General features: G+C 39.8%; 1 protein-coding gene across 1 annotated transcript in view; it reads left to right on the top strand.

Moving 5' to 3' along the window:
• Positions 1 to 16,711, top strand: part of LOC140127611 (baculoviral IAP repeat-containing protein 1-like) — a 35,599-nt gene that overhangs the window by 17,549 nt on the left and 1,339 nt on the right. The window contains exons 4-10 of the mRNA XM_072148919.1: positions 374 to 425; positions 3,005 to 5,119; positions 6,191 to 6,268; positions 7,075 to 7,245; positions 9,056 to 9,217; positions 11,703 to 11,789; positions 13,463 to 13,627. Coding sequence (XP_072005020.1) covers positions 374 to 425; positions 3,005 to 5,119; positions 6,191 to 6,268; positions 7,075 to 7,245; positions 9,056 to 9,217; positions 11,703 to 11,789; positions 13,463 to 13,627 — 2,830 coding nt within the window. The remainder of the gene's footprint in view (positions 1 to 373; positions 426 to 3,004; positions 5,120 to 6,190; positions 6,269 to 7,074; positions 7,246 to 9,055; positions 9,218 to 11,702; positions 11,790 to 13,462; positions 13,628 to 16,711) is intronic.

Raw genomic sequence — 16,711 nt, 5'->3', positions numbered from 1 at the left:
TCCAAATTCAACTTAAGATCAAATCTACTGAACCTATCTTGTACGTAACCCGGGGACTGGCTGTAGTCTCGACCAGAAAACCATCAGAGACTGTAGTTGAAACCTGCAGCAGGACAGACCAGGAGCTGCCTGAGATTGCATCCGCATTTACTAATAGGCTGGAGCCTCTTAATATGCCGGAGGGAATTTTAAGACTGGCGTTTAAAACACCAGTCTGAAACCCCTTCCTCTTCCCCAAGTTTTCCTATTTGTTTTATGTCTAAACACTGTGGTCACCAATTTGCTGTTCTATAATAACCAAATAATACTGAAATCATTAACCTTTTTCACCTGTGCAATCCTTACTGTTCACTGGTACTTTTTTTATTTGTAGGGTTCATTTATATTCAGAAATATTCAGAACAGTGAGCTTGGATTATCAACAGGTAACTTTTTGGAGTATTTAAGTAATTTTAGGCTATATTCTTTCAGAAAACTATTTAATTTGTTAACGTAAATGATAAATGAACCTGTACAGTGTTTTGCATTAAGTAGTTATGAAATACTGGATCCTTCTTTAGTAACTAGAAACAAATAGGTATTGACAAATAATAATAAATGAAATGGAGCCAGTCTGGAGCTCCAAAGGATAAATACATGTCAATATCTACAGGCGAAGGCAGAAGCTAGACCACTATATACTGTAAAGCTAAAAACTCTTTATGAAATCCATATATTATAAATACACCATAAGCATAGGGGTTTGCTTTGGAAGACTATTTTAGTTTTTTATTATGTACATGCTGGTTAACAATATAAAACCTTTTAAAGGAAACCTACCATTTGATTTGATGCATTATGAAGCAAACATACCTTAAGAATGCTGTAGTTACACTGATGCAGAAGCATATCTTGGTTAATCCTTGTGCTGAGTGGTTTTGCTGATAAAACAATTATAAAATTATGATAATGAAGCTCTGTGGCTTCTATGGCTGGTTCATCTCCTAGCACATTAGTTTTTCACTGCAGGAGAGGATGATGTAATCCCTCGGGTGTGCCTGAAGGTAGAATAATCAATTGCTGCACCATTCCCCAGTTGCTGTGCATGAGAGATCCAGCTCAGGTTGATTAGTCATGTCCTGACTAACCTCCATGTCTAATGCCAAGCTCTGTGTGTAATGTGTTTATGTAAGGCAGCCAGCCTGACCCAGCTTTCCAAAGGTCCTGAATGTTATAATAGTTTTTTCAGCAAAACCATTCAACTCAGGGATTAACCAAGTTTGCTTCATAATGCATCAAATGGTAGGTTTCCTTTAAGTGTTATCTATCTAAATACTTTTACATGATTTTTATGCAAATACATTTTCTATGACTTTGTATTAGTATTTTCAGTAAGGATGAAGTGCGGAAAAATAACCAGAGAAATAGTAGCAAATACCATTCACTGAAAAAAAATTGGTATTAAATTCTGTTATAGAAAAGCTAACAAATCACTGACAATAACGGAGAAAATGTCATTTTTATGAGCATCTATTAAAAGGAGGGACAACTCAGTGTCAGTGACTGTCAATGTTAATGACAATAAACCCTCAATATGAGACTCAAACACCAAGTCATCTGAACACAGTGCAGCACTCAATGTCATGTATGTTATGTAATAAAGCACGACAACTATGTTTGCTCAGTGTTCAGGAGACTAGAGCGCATGCGGAGGACTAGGATGTCCTAGGAAAATGAAAGGTAAACTTCAGCTCCAACAATAGATACAAATGCTAATCTTCAAGCTTTATTCTTCATTTTAAAACGCATGCATCATTGCAAAAAGGCAAATACAGAAAGAACAAGTGCGAAAGACTATCTCTAGCCTACGTATTTTTATAAAAACATCTTAATCATGACAAAGATGTCCAAAGAATAGACACAGTCACTCCAGCCTATGGGTTCACTATGAGGCTGGATTAATAGCTCCCAACTACACTTAAAGGAAACCTAACATTTGGAAATGGACATTCTGCCCACACATACCTGCACATACAGTAGGTGTAGCTGAGATGATGCAGGAACATTTCTTCATTAAGCACATAAACTGGCCGTTAAAAAATAAAATCGAGTCTTATATTATGCTAATTACTTATATTATGCTAATTACTCACTCTGCACTTCTGTGTGTCGCACAGACACACCTTGCTTGTGCATTAGCATTATTATGCAAGCACGTAGCATGACTTCCCCGCCTCCCCTCAACCTCCCTTCCTCGCTCCTGAGAGCTAGTGACGTCACCAAGTCCTTGGGAGCACTAGCGCATGCGCATCACAGGCTTGCATGTTATATTATATATATATACACACACACATACCCCTGACACCGATGTTATATATATATATACACACGTGGTATGTGTATATATATATATATACACAATAGTGAAAGTGAAGAGCGGCAAAGTGAAGTAAAGGATTAAGATCCACATTGGTGCAGCATCATGGGGATCCGGCTCACGACCCCAGGAATCCAATAAATTGAACAGACGAGCAGCACTCAAGCAGTCTTGCAAGCTGGCCACTGCACGATGCGAGTCTGAAATGTGCGTGCGCTAGTTCTGCCGAGGGCTTGGTGATGTCACTAGCTTTCGTGAGCGAGGAAGGGAGGGTGGCGGGAGATGGTGACATTACGTACCTACATAATGATGCTAATGCCCAAGCATGTCTCATATTTTGCATATCTTATCTCTGATTCAAAATCTCTCAATGCCTTTCCCCCAGCACTTAGTTGGACTCATCAGGAGAGTGTTTCAACAGTTCATCACAGAGAGAATAGTAGCGATTAATTAAAAGCTTTACATATACATATTTATTTAAAGCACAGATTTGAGACAATCCATGAAGATATAATCAATTTGACTAATAAATGTAATGGCTCCCATCATCTTATTTTTTTCTTTTACTAGCAATGAAAAGTTTGTAAGTTTGTTTCACCTCTAGAAATGATTTATTTTATTATTTCCTCTTATTGTTTTTATTTTCAGAGCATGCAATGTGTCTGGATTCTTTGAATAGACATCTCATAGAAAGGTACCATGATCGCAGTTTCCAGCATGTTTCTCCTTTTGGGGATACCATTTCTGTAGATCTGGACTCTCAGTTTGCAGATATCTGTGTGATGTTGAAGGACAGAAAATATCAAGCAGTGCGGCATCTGATATTACCGGATATCTTGTCTGAGCTGAATGACATCACCATGATAGAAGGGGAAGCAAATAGTGGGAAGACCGCTCTTCTCAGAAAGATTGCCATTCTGTGGGCCTCAGGATCCTGTCCTATACTCAGCAGGTTCAGTCTTGTGTTTTATATTTCTCTTGCTTCTGCCGAGAGCCATCAAACTCTCAGTGACATCATCTGCCAACAACTGATCGGACCCTCAACATCTCTGACAGAAGAGAGTCTGGGGGAAATCACAGGGAAACTAAAGGATAAAGTCCTCTTCCTCCTGGATGACTATGGTGTTCAGGACTCAACTCCAAAACCAGTAGAAGAGCTAATCCTGAAGAATCCTTGGAATAGACTGAATCTGGCAGTCACCGTGAGCACTGATAAGGGGAGGAAGCTACGACAATACGCAAGGACCATAATGAGCATCCAGAAATTCCCTTTATATAGTTCAACTTACATAGTCAAAATCTTTTTTGCACGTGACAGTAAACAGATGGATGCATTTATAAATTCCTCTAAAGAATATAAAGCCCTACTGACGACTCCTCTGATGATTCTGGCTCAGTGTTCCTGTTGGATTCAATATCCCGATGACAATACAACTGGTGACATCCATGTGTTTAAGGAATATGTGAAATACAACATATCAAAGTTTCCTAATGAGACCCAAGCAGTGAATTATCACATATCTTCTTGTGGAGAACTTGCCCTACAGGGATTGTTTGAGTCACAATTTAAATTTTCTAAGAATGACCTAAGAGCAGCCGGTGTGGATGGGGACAAAGCCGTCAGATATGGACTTCTGAGTAAACTTACAGCACAGAGGTTCCATCCAATATACATGTTCCATAATCCTTTATTCCAGGAGTTTCTTGCTGGAAAAAGACTCAGTGAATTATTAGAGTCTGAAAAACCTGAAGATCTGGACAGAGGTTTCCATTACCTTCACCATGTTAATACTTTTCTCAAAATTATTGGACCTTACTGGTATTTCCTGAAATGTGCAACCAGGATTTCTACAAGAGCAACTCTCAGAATTGTCTCATATTTGTTTAGTCTTTATGGAAACCCTGAAGCTATGGATTGTCATCTAGAAAGGACAGGACAGTTGCTTGAGCACACAGAACTAAAAAATGATGAACTAGGCCTAACTTTTACAGAATTATATACCCCACTGGACAGTGACAGGTTTTTTATGAATGTGTTGACAAGCCTTGCCATTGGATCAGCCATTGAAAGTCAATGTCTACCAGACTGTGCTCCTAATATAATGCAGTTTCTTACAGGGAAATCATTTGAGTTTGGTGTTAGTCTGACCACCAACAATTCTGCAGAAAACATGCTCGCTTTTATAAAACAATATCCAGAATGCCTCAGTTTATTGAACAGCATCAAGTTTAAAATAAATGGAGAAATATATCGAAAGCCAACAGTTTATTTAAAAACCGACGTAATTAATACATGTGTTCCTATAGTAGAAAGGGATTATGCACATGGTTATGATTCACAGGACGATATAGAACAAAGTAATGAAACATGCAAATCTAGTTGCTATGAAGTCACCTCGTTGTTCTCCAACCATATTGTATTATTGGACTCAGTTATTGAACCATTTAAGTCGATAGGGCAACATAAAGCTCACGTTTTCAAAATTCAAGTCAATGAACTAAATTGTGATAATTTCTCTCACGTAGATTGTGAAAGCTTCAATATTCTTTTCTCAATATCTAATAGAATTGAGCTGGAATTGAATGACTGTTCGGATTTTGTGAATCACCTTGCACCAGCTATTCAGCAGCACTTACATTCTTTCAGGAGATTATATATTTCTGATTCCCATTTGACAGCAGAGGAACAAGACTTGATTCTCAAGATGTCTTCTCTAGAATCCCTGGAGATCCGATGTAACTATGGTATAAACATCCTAATTGGTAAAAAACCATTTTTTTGCATTAACTTCTTTGGGGGCCATTTAGCTGTATGCATAGGATAGTTTCATGCTTCATGCACTTGCTTCATGCCAACCCTTTTCATAGGAGCAAATCAAATTTGTAGGTTTGTTGGGTTGTCATAAGAACCATGATTAACAATAAAACTTAATTACAGACACCTTTAATAACTATTATAGCTGTTTATTGTATCCTAGGGCTAAAGTACATTACATTACCAACATCCAGAGTTCCGTTTGTAACTAGGGGTCGTCTGTAAATCAGGTGTTCTTAAAGAGTAACCGTCATTGCAGATGATTTTGATATTGTGTGGAGGGGGCAGTTGTGAACATTTTTCTAATATCCTTCCTTACCAAATTCTTCTTAGTTTGTAAAGTAACAGATCTCTCTCTTCTCTCCTGTTTTCTCCACAGCTGTGAGTGTTAACCCCTTCTGCTTTCTGGCTGTAGTATGCTTTGAGCATAATTTTCAAACACCAAGGTAAAAGTAAAGGGGTTAATCCTCACTACCAGAATTGTTTAAACAAACACAGGGAGATTAGATGTGATCTCATGCAACCTCCATAGACACACACTGTATAAGATGGAATACGCATCTCTATGGCAGGGAGTAGCTTGATTTGTTTTACAAACATAGCAAAATTTGTTAATAAAGTGTATTAGAAAAATGTACATTACATCCTCCCACATACAATATAATGAATTATTTCAAATGACGGTTATGCTTTAAGTCGGGGACCGCCTGTAATTTAAAATTGTGAGTAGGAGCAAAAAAGGACCAGAAATATCACAGATGCGCGGCTCAATTTCACATCAGAAGATGCCCAATTTGCAGCCGGATATTGGTCCCCACAAAACCTATGGCGCCCAGTCATTGTACGGTTCAAAAGTTATAGTCGTTTTAAGTATGCCAGTGTCATGACGTCTATGCCAGTGCTACCTGCATGGGGCGTTTGCAGTTAGGATGTGTATGTAGGAGATGTGATGGGATTAAGGTCCTTTTTGAATTCAAGCTTTTTCTGGATATAATTGATGTGTAATTTCTATTTGACAGAAGAGATACGAGATGCGATGATCAAGATCTATTCTCTATCCTCAGAGTTTGGACGTAACTATAATGAAAACTACCCAGGTAATTACAGAAAGAGTGTTTATTAAATTGTATGTGATTACTTTATGCATACATGTAGGATTAGGATCTATTAACCTTATGCCTGTTCATTCTAATTTAGAAAAATATTCATACGTAAAGCAAACCTGTCATCAGTATTTAACATTTTCACCTAATGACAGGTTCCATTAGTCTGTTTAATACTAACTCACAAGCTGCTGCTATAATAAACATTACTCCTTCCACTCAACTAAAAGTTGGTAAAAGTTTACCTGGCTCAAGCAAACTTGAGTCATGGAATCATCATTATTATCTGCACACTGCTGTAACGGCTCTACTTCCTCCCCCTCCCTCCCTTCTGCAGACATGACCATAACAGAGATTTGCTTGCAGCCCAGGTTTAACTCATGTTTTCAGGGGAGGGGAAATGAAGGAGGGGAAGCAGAGTTGGGAGAGCAGTGTGCAGATAATGATGATGACTCCATGACTCGATCCTGTTTGTTGGCAGGAAGCCCTGTATAACAATGAGTGGAACCAGTAAAGTTAATTATAAAAGCAGATAAGGAATTAGCATTCAACGGACTATGGGAGCCTGTCATTAGATGAAAATGTGAAATCCTAATGACAGGTTTTCTATAACACATAACAAATACTCGGTTTAATATACCACATAGTTTGGTTTATTCTGTGCGGATTTATATTTTTTCATTCATTACAAGTTATTAGGATAAAAATACAAATAAATAATTTTCATTAAAACAACCAGGATCCACATTTACTTGGGCCCCTCCAATTACGTCAACCATTTTATAATATTTTTGTTTTAGAACATCTGATTCGTGGCATACACAACTTTCCCCACTTAACTGAGGTGACAATAGATCTGCAGAAAAACCTTGAGGTACTCAACCACCTGCCTGATGAATTTGGAAAACTGAACCGAATGAAAAAAATTGTCTTTGGTTTTAAAGGTCTTGGCATCAGTTCAAACAAACTTGGTAAGAACCTTGAATATGGATTAAAACAACACAAAATCTGCAACATATACAGGAGCAACCCCGAAGGCAGTGATGGCAAACCTTCTAGACACCGAGTGCCCAAACTATAGCCAGAACCCACAAAGTGCCTATATGACAATTTAGGCAGTAACTTATTACTCCCTCCTCTGTCACAAGTTTAAATCATATAGGCACCTGAGGACACCAAAACAGTAGAAAGAAGGAGAAGTTCGGATTATCATTGTAGCTTCCTTCCAGGTTGCTGGGCTGTTTGGGAGTGCAAGAGGCCTTGAGTCGTGCTTGGTGAGCTTTACACTGGGATGATGGCGTGGGTGCCCATAGAGAGGGCTCTGAGTGCCACCTCTGGCACCCGTGCCATAGGTTCGCCACCACTGCCCTTAGGTATCTACAACAAAATCAGTTGCACACATAAACTACCTAGAGAGGCATGTATTTGATGCAGATTTTAAAAGCTCAAATAAAATAAACTTCTTGAGATTGTAGTACCTTTTATTGGCTAACTGAAATAGAAGATGTAACAAGCAATCTTTCATGATTGCTAAGATCCCTTAATATCCCTTAGACTGATATAACAGGCTTTCTGAAGTAACACAGTTTCTATACACTAAGGTTCAGAGAGATTGTGCAAAAAAAGTAAAAAAAAAGAACCTGAGAAACCTTGTGAAAATTTTATTGCCTCCAAGTCAATAGTCCACGTGTTTCTGATGATCCCACTGTCTCAGGATATGTTAGAAATTGCAGCACACTGGTTCTAAACCTTCTTAATGCTGCAACACTTCTATACAGTTTCTCATATATCAAAATTAGTTCAAAGTTAGTTTTGTTTCTACTACGTACCAGTAATTTTGCTACTGTTATTGCTCATAATAGTAGTCACAATGACCCCCCTCGTAGCTTGTAGTCACAGTGATCCCCCCAGTAGTCACAGCGGCTGTCTCCGCTACCTTGCAGTAACAGTGATACCCCCCAGTAGTCACAGGCATAATACACCCAGTAGACAGTAATCACAATGATGTCGTCATTTGCAAGTAGTCACAGCAATGTCCCCAGTAGCCAACAGTCTTAATTATGCCCCCAGTAGATAGCAGTCATTGTGATACCACGAATATTCAGCAGTCACTGGGATGCCCCCAGTAGCAAGCAGTCACTGGGCTGCCCCAGTAGCCAGCAGTCACAATGATCCCCCTCGTAGCCAGCAGTCACAGTAATGCCACCAGTAGCCAGCAGTCACAGTTCAGTAACCAGTAGTAAAAGATAGCCTCTTCGGTATTTTGCAGCTCTCCACTCTCCTGTGTATGGATGCTGGCTGTGTGGTGCATGATTGTGCCTGCATCATAGGAGATGGCATGCACAGGTGTAACTATGCACCACCGCTTTCCAGATCAAAATATATCTGCATCTTTAAGATGCATGTACTTTTGATGATTCAGTAGGTGAGTGGTGTCTTGGTCCCTTAGACCATCGGAATTTTTTTCCAAATGTAAAGCAACATCACATTAAAGCTGCTCTATAAATAACAATTTTTAATAATAATTATAGTAATAAACAAAAGTGTAGAATGCCCTGAGTTTTCCAAGCACTTCCCCTCCACCTGGGGGAAAAAAAGTTATTTTTATGCAAATGCGCATGCATGTACATCTAAGATGTGGCTGTGCCTGTTGGTGCACCCATCTAACTTTCATGCCTTTCTTGTCCATGGAAATATTTATGTAAAGATACACATACACTGGGTGTATGTCATTCTAGGTGTATGGATATCAACTGCTATATATTTTCTTTTTATTCACAGTACCAATCATTAAAAGCTTTGCTGATCTGGAGATCCTGCACTTATCATTACATCATTATGAAGATTTCAGTGGTCTGATCACTTCACTCTCTCTATGTAAGAAGCTGAAAGAACTGAGCTTCTTGGGATCCTCTCTTCAGGAAGATAAAATGGCTGCTCTTGGTAAGAACAAAAAAAAATTCCCTGTGGTTTCAAGAGCTCTGCTTACTGTCATCCAATAAGAAACACACATATAATGAGAAACGGCTCTCCTGTTACAACCTCAGCCCCTTCCATGTAAAAGTCCTTTATGGGGAGCACCATAAGACTGGACTGTAGTTTACTGGCTGCTCACTGTTGGTAGCTTACACCTCCATTCTCTAAAGAAATCACTACTCATAAATGTATCTCTTACACATAGTAGGAGGGGGAGGTGCTGCTTCCTGCTCCCAGCGCTGCACTGGGAACTTCTTATAAACATTTAGAGCAGCGGCTCTAAATGTCCTGCACCCAGCTGTGTGCTGCATCAGAGGGGCCCGCAGGTCCTCAGTTTAGAAGAGCTGCATCTACCCCGTGCAGTGTGACCTGTCTGCTCTGTATCTGAGCGCAATGGGCAGATGCTGTTCTTCTAAACTGAGGACCTGCGTGCCTCTCTCTCTCAAGGGCCCGGTCGCAAGTGCACTCCACTGCACATGGTGGAGGATGATGGCGTGCCTGCCAGCAGAAAGGGCTCTGCGTGCCCTGTCTGGCACGCGTGCCATAGGTTCGCCACCCTTGTACTAAGGTATGGATTTTAAATTCCCCAGTTTCATCTTTGGGTCACTGTAATGGCTCTATCTGTCTTGAGCAGTTCCTCATCTCGCAGCCAAAAACGCCTTACATCGTCTTCTGGCTCAGACTTAAGCCTCGTCTTACACCCATCTACACTAACAGTAGAGCGTCTGGACTGGCATGGGTCACCTTCCAAGCTCCAAAACGCCAATGTTAATCCATCTGATCCTTTGTCCTGAGCTCCCTTTGTATTGCAATAGGAGTGATCAGTTCGATCAAGGTGCCAAAACTCAACACGTCCCCTTTTACTAATATGCAAAAATAAACAAAATAATTTGAGAAGGAATTGCCAAATAACCAATGCTATTTAACCACCCAAACAAATGTTAATAAAAAATTATTAAACGGTTGTACAGTTCTCATAATTGTATCAATGACAATGGAAGCTGGTCCTGCAAAAAACACTTTATCCAGCTCCATACAATATAAAGTATAAAAATGTTATAAGAGGGTGTCAGAATATAGCAATAAAAAGATTTTAAAACATATTTTTTAAACAAGGTATTAAAACATAATTAAAACTATATCAGTTTGGGTTGTCTTTGATTATACTGGCCTAATGAAAGTAGAAATGTACCTTTGATTTCACAGTAAAAACACATATTAAAGAGGTTGGCCATTAGATAATTTACCAATATACATCTTTTAAAAGTTCTGCTCTGCTTTCTTGATATGTAAAGTGAAGCCTCCTGGGTTTTTTTTACCTCATCAGCCAGAGATTCCTGTCAATAAAATGGCCACAGATGGAGGGTCATGTGATCTCTAACTGTCCATGAACAATCGCTGTGCGAGAACCTTATCATAGTATTTATGAATATAAGACTAAAGTCCTGGCAGGGCGATTGCTCATGGACAGATAGAGATCACATGACCCTCCATCTGCAGCTATTTCATGGACAGGAATCTCTGGGCTGATGAGCAAAAATACAGGAGGCTTCACTTTACTTATCAATAATGGTAAAGTGCCCAATCCCTTTAAGAAAATGGCACAGCTGTGTTTTTTTTTAATTTCACTTAGTTTAGAACTTATTTCCTGCTTTCCAGTAATTTGCATTGAACAATAAATGGTGCCATTATAAGTTTTATAAATTTTAATTCCCCCAATATTCAAATTTCCTAAAGAGGCTATTGTGGTGTGGTGTAGCCAGAGCTGAGGCTACACGGCGCAACTGCTCCTTGCCACTGCTCCCAGTAACATCCTGCCTTCCGCCTACCAATGCAACTTCAGCGCACAACTCCTGGGAGCTGTGTGCACTTATCTACGAAGCTGGGTTCTGCGCAAAGGAAATTTGAATACAGGCAGTCCCCAGGTTACATACAAGATAGGGTCTGTAGGTTTGTTCTTAAGGTCGGAACTGTATACTTTATCAACCCCCAGCCAAATTATTTTTGGTCTCTTTGACAATTGGATTTTAAAAATGTTGCATTGTCATAAGAACCAGGATTAACAATAAATCTTAATTACAGACACCAGTTATAACTGTTATAGCTGTTTATTGTAGCCTAAGGCTAAAGTACAGTAACTTACCAACATCCAGAGGTCCGTTTGTAGGGGTTGTATGTAAGTCAGGTATTCTTAAGTAGGGGACCGCCTGTATTGGGGGAATTAAAATGTATAAAAGTTATGGGCCACGAAAGAAAAAGGGCTATACTATTCTACATTAGAGGAACCTGCCACCGGATTTACCTTAATAGGTAGATCGGCCGTGGTAGGTTTCGTTTAATCCTGTGGATAGTGGATAAATGTAGGGCAAACCCTGTAAACTTATGTAACACAGAATTATATGAATAATAATGTGAATTTTCAATTACTGATTACTGACCTATTTCCTTTCAGCTTCTGCAATGAAAAATTTTACAAGTCTGAAAATTCTAAACTTGATGCTGCAAACAATACACACCAGAGATGTTTCAGAGATATTTGGTAAAGTGTGCAGAATACTTCTTTATTGTTACAGTAGAGTTTTTACATGGAATGTCATATTGACGTAATTGGAACAAATACTTATATATCTTCCTCTTGATCATTCTTGTACATGTAGATAGATAAGGGGTGATAGAGACACAGTATTAATAGTCCCCATCAGCAAATTTCATTCAGATACCTGGTAAAACAGATTGTCAACACAGGATCCTCCCCCAAAACAAATACATGTAGTCCCTGGGCTACATCCAAGATAGTCTCTGTTAAAAGATAAATATAAGTTAAATATGTAAGTTGGAAAAGGTGCAAACTCTCTGCAAACTTTTTTCCCATCTATATGACAATAGTATTTTTCAAATCTTGGGTAACCTTGAGAACAAGGATTCACTATAAAGCTTCAATACAGACGCCTCTGATAAATTTCAGTAAATTACCAGCATCCAAAGAGCTTCACCAGAGGTCAGACTTGTGCAAAGAAGTCTGTTTCTAACTAGTTGGTTGTCTGTAAGTCGGGTGAACTTAACGGACATCTACCATTAGATTACCTGATGGTAGATGTTTATACTCACCTCCCCATGCCTTCCTCATCGCCAATAGCCTTTTTTCATTTTTTAGACGTGCTGGATTTCATAGAAATAGCGTTTTATAAACTCTTTAGGCACTCTACTGAGCTCCTCATGGCTTCACTGATAAGTAATTTATTGATGCCCCTCGGCTGACTGGCTTCACCCCCACAATGCTAACAGAGCCGGTGACGTTGCATTCTCGTGCTATGCGCATAGCGTGAGAATAGCAGAGGGAGGGCTGGAGCAGCTAGCATTTTGTAGGCAGAGTCTATAAAGTCTTATTCCTAAGAAATCTGGCACTTATAAAAGATTAAAAAACAAGGTTATTGGTGATGGGGATGGCAGGCTTAGGTGAGTATCAGCATCTACCACCGGATGATGGATGCTCTTTAAGTCAGGACTGTCTGTACTGCACTCATAATACTAACCATAAATGATCAATGCTGGAAGGGATGTATCTATGTAGTAAGCTTGGTTCTGGTAATATTTACCAGATATTTGCCACATGCACTGGAGCGATCCTCACGCTTCTCCAGCGCTCGATCCCTTATCCACTTGAAAAAGGGGACCACAGATCCCCGAAACGCGTTGTGTTTCTTCCATGTACCTTCTATGATTTAAATAAAAAGAAAACCCTTTGGAACCATTACCCGGTCTTGTTGTGCGCCTTCCACTCTTGACACCACTGCACCTCTAAACGGTAAGTTTGGTTTTAATAATATATTTTGTTATTCAACCTAGTTCTATTGACATGTTTATGATGGTTCTGGTAACAAATTGATGTAGTATCCTTGTTTTGAATACCTATGATCTATGTATGTTGTATTTTGTAACTCTGTATTCAAATATAGCATTTACTTGTAAGCTTGGTTCTGGTACTGTATCCTGGTACTATATTCTGGAAGCTTACTTCTGTTCATATATATATATATATATATATATATATATATATATATATATATATATGTATATATGTATATATATGTGTATATGTGTATATGTGTATATGTGTATATGTGTATATGTGTATATATGGTTCCATCTACAAGAAGAAATGCCATGTTTTATTTTACTGTTACCACGCATAACACCCATATTCTCTGACAGCTGTAGCACTGGGCTCTCTCTGTCACTTGGAGAAATTGTGGCTTCCATATGGATTTGGGATGGCTCCCGCTGCCAAACTCATTATAAAACAGCTACAAAATCTTCCAAATCTGCAGTTCCTCAGCATGATGCAAATATTGGATGATGAGAGTATTGCATTATTAGGTAAGTCTCTGACTTGAAGGTTTCTTAATACTGTACTTTCTTGAATAGGCCCACGTAAGTTTCTAAAATTTTCTTCCTTTAACCCGAATGAGGGCGGTATTCCCACCCAATAGAATTACAACCTCAAATTTTGACTAAATCAGGAATGGTATAGAGATGTAAGTATCATAACCAAAAACAACTATTGGCAGGAAAAATACATCTATTGTGTTAATGGAAGGTGCAAACAAAGGCATACTGGTCAATGACGCGAGAATAGGAATATTCTTGCCATATCTACTAGGTTCCGACATATGGGGGCTATTGTGAGGGTATTGTGGCCGCATTTCCGTCGGGTTTTGCGACGCTTTCGGGGAAAACCCGAAAACACGTCGCTGGGACATTTAGCAGGCGATTGTGTCGCATGTGATCGGATTATGGCACAATCGAGCTGGCTTTCATACGACACAAATCGGAGGGGCAGGTCGTCGGACGATCTGACTGATTCGGACAAACCGCAGGATTTAACTTAAAAATTGTCGCAAGCCATGCACTGACTTACACCGGGAAGAAGAAGGTGAACTCCGGCAGACTTGAAATGGGAAGCGACACATTAAGGAAATCGTTGCACGATCTCCTCCGGACCGGGTAAGTAAATGTACCCCATAGTCTCCCCAAAGTTACCCTCAGATTTTCAGATTGGCACCAGACCATATTGCAAAATCTTGACATGTATGTCTGCAATTGAGTGTCTCATAGTTGTGTGAGACGGCATTTTCAAATTTTTTCGATTTTTGGCTTTTGTGGCTACATTTCTGCTATGTCCAGCTCCCAGGCTGTCGTTTTCCAGATATGTTTTAGCTTGGGCCAAAACCTCATGGATAGTGGGCAAAATGCTCTCTAGCCAGTGATTCCGGATGCTTCTTGGCTATTAGCAAAAGCATATGACCTATGGGCGGCAAATTGGTTTCCCCCTCTGTCTCAGGTGAGATCAGTGCGACAGAGTGAAACAGTATAGCTAATGGTTGCAGAGGGACTACGATGTTAAAGGACTGTGACAACATAGCTTGGATATTCTGCCAGTATTTTTGTACCAACGGGCAAGTCCAAATGGCATGGTACAGATCAACTAATGGCAGGTGAAATTTAGGACACTACATTATTCTATCTGAGTCTGACGCTGGTATGTTAAATAAATAGCTGTGTCAAGGAGTTTAAAGAAGGTTTACGTCATTTTTCACTTATTATGTGCTTTCAGACCTTTAGTAGACCCTGTATTAGCTGTTTGGATACCTTGTTTGTTGCTAGACATCTTTCCCAGTATGAGAACCTTAGTTCTGGCTGCAACGACTTGTTCTTCCTGCTGGGAAGTCAGGATGTTAACACAGTGGAAGATGCTTTCAAGATCTTGAAGGAGAGCTTATTTTGTTTAGGACATATGCACACTAATGTGTCGTATATACGTCCCCCATACGTTAGTGTGCATGGACCCTTACTAAGTATTTTTCACATGGCCACCATATCTTGCCGGGTTAGTGACCGCTTAACCGTTAACCACAAATTTTGTGTGTAGGATTGCTACTAAATTGGGGAGAAGAAGGTCTGTTCCAGACGTGTATTGGAGAAAATCTATTTCATGCCTCATCAGGCACGCTAGATTATATCTTTTCACATCATGGAAATTCAGCCCACCTAGTGTCTTTTGAGATATTAAGCGCTGCACAGAAATTCAAGGCCTTTTACTTTGCCATATGAATTTGAGGAACAACTTGTTAAGGGCTCTATTGTCTTTGTTTTTCAAAAGTAGGGGTAAGGTCTAGAGAGGAAACAATACAATACAATACAACTTTATTTATCCCCTAGGGCAGTGGTGGCGAACCTATGGTACTGGTGCCAGAGGCGGCACTCAGAGCCCTCTCTGTGGGCACCCAGGCCTTCACCCCAGCATGAAGCTCACCAGACAGGACTCCTTGCCCTCCTCCTTTCAACTGTGTTGGTGTCTTTAGGAGGCTGAACGATTGAAAGTTGTCAAAGAACAAGGAGAAATAAATTACTGCTTAAGTTGCTGTGCTGGCACTTTGCAATAAATAAGTGGCGTTTGGTTGAAGTTAGTGGCGTTTGGTTGAAGTTTGGGCTCTGAAAGGTTCGTCATCACTGCCCTAGGGAAAAATTATTTTGTACATCGTGTTCCGGCAATTGTTACACAGTTAGACACAGGTTTAACAATACAAATACATAAATACTTTGAGAGGCTCGTTCTTACATGTTGCTAGTTCCTTGGTTGCATAAAAACATAGTTACAGGACGTTGCGATACAGCACAATACAGGCTACATGACACATTACATTACATATGGGGAAGCAATTACGGTACAAAAAATATACCAGTCACAATAACACACAGACAGACTAGACAGACATGTATAGGGGATATTACACTAGGGGTGCCGTTGCGGTGCTGACAGTGTTGTGGTGAACTAATGGGTCAGTAAACGGGTCAGTAAAAGAGTTAAAATTTCCAGTTCTTTCGGAATAGCTCAGAACAGATGTTGCTAAAGGGCTTCTGTCTGCAAGTAAAATCAGTGGCAAAATTGTTGCATGCACTATTTTCAGAGAAGATCGGTATCATCTGTTGACAAACCTATGGCACATTTCATGAATCTATCGTCCTCTGAACACTCCATGGGCAAACTGCACCTAGTGTCATCTAATTTCTTTGAATGGTTTATGCAATATGCAGCAAAGCCTATCTCTCAGCCTGTGAGCCCTCTTCATACATCTTTCATAGCTCTGCGGCACAGAGTGTGAAGGGGTTAAAACACACATTTAGGGGCTGCGATACAGATATAAGCCCACCTTGAATAACGACAAAGTAACTTCAGAAGCCTTTGCCAGTTTATTATGTCATCATATGTGTGGGCTCTGAACCTATCCCTAACAAGCAATTGCAACACCCCTGCCAATGCAAAGGTTTAATAGGTGTTGCGAACTTATCCTTCTCCATGTCAGTAGCTGCCTGGTGAGACTGATCACTTCACTAGGACGTCTCTAGCATGGGAAACTTGGTAATTGCAGCTATTAGATTCTGCCTCGGAGGCTAAGTGTT

Source organism: Engystomops pustulosus, chromosome 1, assembly GCF_040894005.1.
Source record: "Engystomops pustulosus chromosome 1, aEngPut4.maternal, whole genome shotgun sequence".
Classification (NCBI taxonomy): Eukaryota; Metazoa; Chordata; class Amphibia; order Anura; family Leptodactylidae; genus Engystomops; species Engystomops pustulosus.
Note: the sequence above shows the minus strand (reverse complement) of the source record. Positions and strands in the feature narration are given on the sequence as shown.